General features: G+C 38.4%; 1 protein-coding gene across 1 annotated transcript; it reads left to right on the forward strand.

The window, feature by feature from the left end:
- Positions 1–1,356: 1,356 nt before the first annotated feature.
- Positions 1,357–2,913, forward strand: LOC106677890 (uncharacterized). The gene has a single exon (XM_014416125.2). The coding sequence runs from the start codon at positions 1,513–1,515 to the stop codon at positions 2,827–2,829; it is 1,317 nt and encodes a 438-aa protein (XP_014271611.1). The 5' UTR covers positions 1,357–1,512; the 3' UTR covers positions 2,830–2,913.
- The last annotated feature ends 632 nt before the right edge of the window (positions 2,914–3,545 follow it).

Genomic DNA, 3,545 nt, shown 5'->3' on the forward strand with positions numbered 1-3,545 from the left:
AAGGTTTTGAGACTGAAATGAATTAAAATTAAATTATTTATTTAAAGAACATTAAACAGTCTCAAGAAAGTGTTTAAGATTATAAATAAAAGTCGTAGATATAGTTAAAATAAGAAAATATAGGGCCCATGCTATTTAATATTGCTAGTTTTAGTTTGTAATTAAGAGATTAATTTAAACTGTATTGAGATAAACATGCGTTTTTATATTTTTTTATTTTATTTTTTTTTTTTTACTACTTTAGGCATTTCTGCCATTTTGTTTCGTACAGCCCAGTAAAGTTTAGCTCTGCCGATGTAACTCCCGTCTGTAGTCAAGTCCGCCGTTGCCGCACATGCAAATATGAGATCACCAGTCATCTCACCAACTCCACACAGGACGCAGTGGCATGCCAGAATTCTAGCGTTAGTTGAGGGACGTGCTGCCCTAGAATCCGACATCAGAACTATCTTCTTTGCGCAGGCGTGTGTAATCTTTTCTAGAGCTAAAGTAATTGCAGCTACCTCTCCATCAAAATTGGTAGCGTTTGCTCCAGCAGGTGCTGACAGTTGGAACAGGCTACTATAGACACCTGCACCCGCGTTTTTATTTGCCTCTGTAGCTGACCCGTCGGTGTATATATGGATCCATTCTGGCTCAGGGTAGCGCTCGACTATAGTGGCCAATGCCACAGTCCTTAGTTCTTCCGCTGGGGTCATGGATTTGTTGATGGGCATTATTAGATCCAGCACTATAGCAAACGCTTTGTTTAGCGTTTTTATATGTTGTGGATGTGTTTTGTAGAAATAAAATTAATTAACAATTTAAGAATATTATGTACATCAATATAAATTTTTAAAAAATGGATGGCATTAATGACCGTGAAGATTTGTTACCAAATCCTATAAGATCAGAATTTACTAAACTATTTAAAATTTTTATTCCTAAATTCAACAAGTTGAATAAGAAAAATATTTTTTATATTTTTTGCATCTAAATAGAATGTGACACGGAACTTTCTATAATTCACTATCTCTCTAGATTTTCATGGAGCTCATGATTTTTCCATAGTCTTGCTATCGATACCAGATCTTTTCGGCTGAGTCCTAGGTTTGGACGAAACCTTGTACCTTGTACCTTGGTTGGGCTTACATTATCTTCCTATTATTTGAGATTCCGAGTCTTAGAAATCTTGCCATTCCATTATCGCTTCTCTTTAGCAGCTGGCCTTAGCTGTCTCCTTTCCAGACAAACCTTTGTGACTTGGAATCCATTGAAATTTGTAGTCTAAGCTACTTAGGTAACTTGATAACGGTCAATTTACGAAACTATATATTTTTTTTCAAATCACCTGATTTATTACAATTTTAATGAAATTGTAACCAAATTATTGTTCTAAGTTAGAATTGGTGAAATTAGTATTTCTTTTATAACGAATATCCCTTGTCAAAATTTATTCTGTTATCTGCTGCCAGTTTATACTTTATGAATAATTAACATCCCATTTTCTATGACGATCAAAAAAAGAAGAAAATGTCAGACAGGCAATCGCTGGGACCGTCGCTTCTTCAAGGCTGCAAGTTTGTCAGTCTTCTATGTCCTTACTTCTGCCGTAAAAGGAAGGTAAGCACGACAATAATAGAAAAGAAAGTTGAATGGGAACTGACCAAAGAGGAGATGAAGAGAATCTGCAGATACTTGCAAATATATGATGAAGATGGATTTTCAGCCATTTTTCCCCACAAGCTCCACCAACAATGGGATGAATACATACTACATGATTTGTACGAGACCTGGGTATGGCACATATATGGTAACAAGGACGACATATTGCCCAACTTGAAGAGGTTCAGTGAATTGGTCAAAGGGCAATGGAGTGGCTCTGTAGAGCAAAAGGCGAGGATTATCTTTGCCATTCTGTTAAGGACCAGTTATGAGGAAACGGAAAACAACGGATTGAAAATAAACAAATACAATATTGTAAAGTACTTCTGTGAAGTGTTCGCGACTTGCCTCAGGGGAATGTGCCTGAGGAACTATCCCGAGATACTGATGTGGATGAGCTGCGATGCCGATCTCAACGAAAGCAAACTCCACATTGCAATGAATTTCTTCGCCGAAGAACTGCCAGATATGGCAGAGGTTGCGGACCTTCGTAAACTAATGTGCAACCATATCATACTCGGAGATGTTCTGAAATCGGTCATCGAAATGTGCTTCGGAATAGCTCCGTTGACAAATCGCATGGTCCCCTTCCCCATTTCTTCCACACGTACGATTCTCGACATAACTCATATAGTGATGCTGACTGCCTTTATCGGAGGAGGCGTCGAGTCATACGAATGGCAGATGCTCTACAACGTCAAAGAAGACTTCAGTTGGTCGCAATTCGAATCGGCAGTCCTTAGGAAAGGGCCGACTATAATCTTGTTGAGAGACAGGGAGAATTGGGTCTTTGGAGGATACGCGAGTAGTTCTTGGAAAGTGAGCAGCAAGTTCTACGGCAATAGAAGGTCCTTCTTGTTCCGCCTTTTTCCAACTTTCAAGGTATTTCGACCTTCCAACAGCGACGACAACTTCATGTACCTGAGTCGGGGGCAGCAGTCACTGCCGTCTGGATTGGCAATGGGTGGTGACATGGACAACTTCGGGATCTGGATCAATATCGATAAGCCGGTGGGGAAGTGCAATAGCGTTTGCCCCACGTTCGCTGGCTACGAGTGCCTCTCGGCGATGAGCAATTTCTTCTACACCGACATGGAAGTTTGGCGCCTCGTCTCGCGGACTCTTGCTCCAGTAACTCCGAGAGGCCAGTGTAGTAGCACATCTGAATTACATTGGCAAAGATAATTGAATATTTACCAGTTTCCAGGTCCAGTTGCTATTCACTTTTCGCTTTTTCCATGAATCTATATGCCATTGAATTGAATGAAATTCAAGAGAGCCATATTGAATTTCTATTGTTATTATAAAAAATAAATTAAAAATCCCAAAACACCTGACAATATAATTTTTATTATTACTTTCACTAACCTACATATGGAATATATTTAAGGGAAACTATTACGATACATCTTAATTTGAGATTCTGAAAGCTTTCAACATATATACACATTTGAGTGCAGACAACCAAGTTGAGTGTGTGTACAACCTAACTCAAAAACGAAAAGTCGTACAAAACTAAAATTACATATTTAAGGTGGATATATACCCACCTTGCAGGTATATACTAACCTTCCAGGTATATACACTCCTTCTATGCACAATAACATTTTCGATAAAATCTACGAACTGTAGGTGCTACTTTATCGATTCTATTACTCAACAGCGGCTCTAAGAATTATGACTAAATTCGGTATATCTATGTAAAATTGAATTATTTTTAGTACCAGCTAGGTTTTTAGTTTTTAATTTTTAAAATCTCAATACTGTAACAAAAATTTGACGATTAACCATATCTTTCAGGAACGCCCATATTTGACGTCACACCTCAATGACTTAGGATTAAACCCGAAAATGCTAAACTGGATACAGTCCATCACGCCTGAATCCGAATCGCGACTGGA

Source organism: Halyomorpha halys, unplaced genomic scaffold (genome assembly GCF_000696795.3).
Source record: "Halyomorpha halys isolate HHAL.00 unplaced genomic scaffold, Hhal_1.1 Scaffold1.1, whole genome shotgun sequence".
Classification (NCBI taxonomy): Eukaryota; Metazoa; Arthropoda; class Insecta; order Hemiptera; family Pentatomidae; genus Halyomorpha; species Halyomorpha halys.

Coding starts and splice junctions, on each gene's coding strand:
- LOC106677890 (XM_014416125.2), top strand. CDS start 1,513: ATGTCAGACAGGCAATCGCTGGGACCGTCGCTTCTTCAAGGCTGCAAG.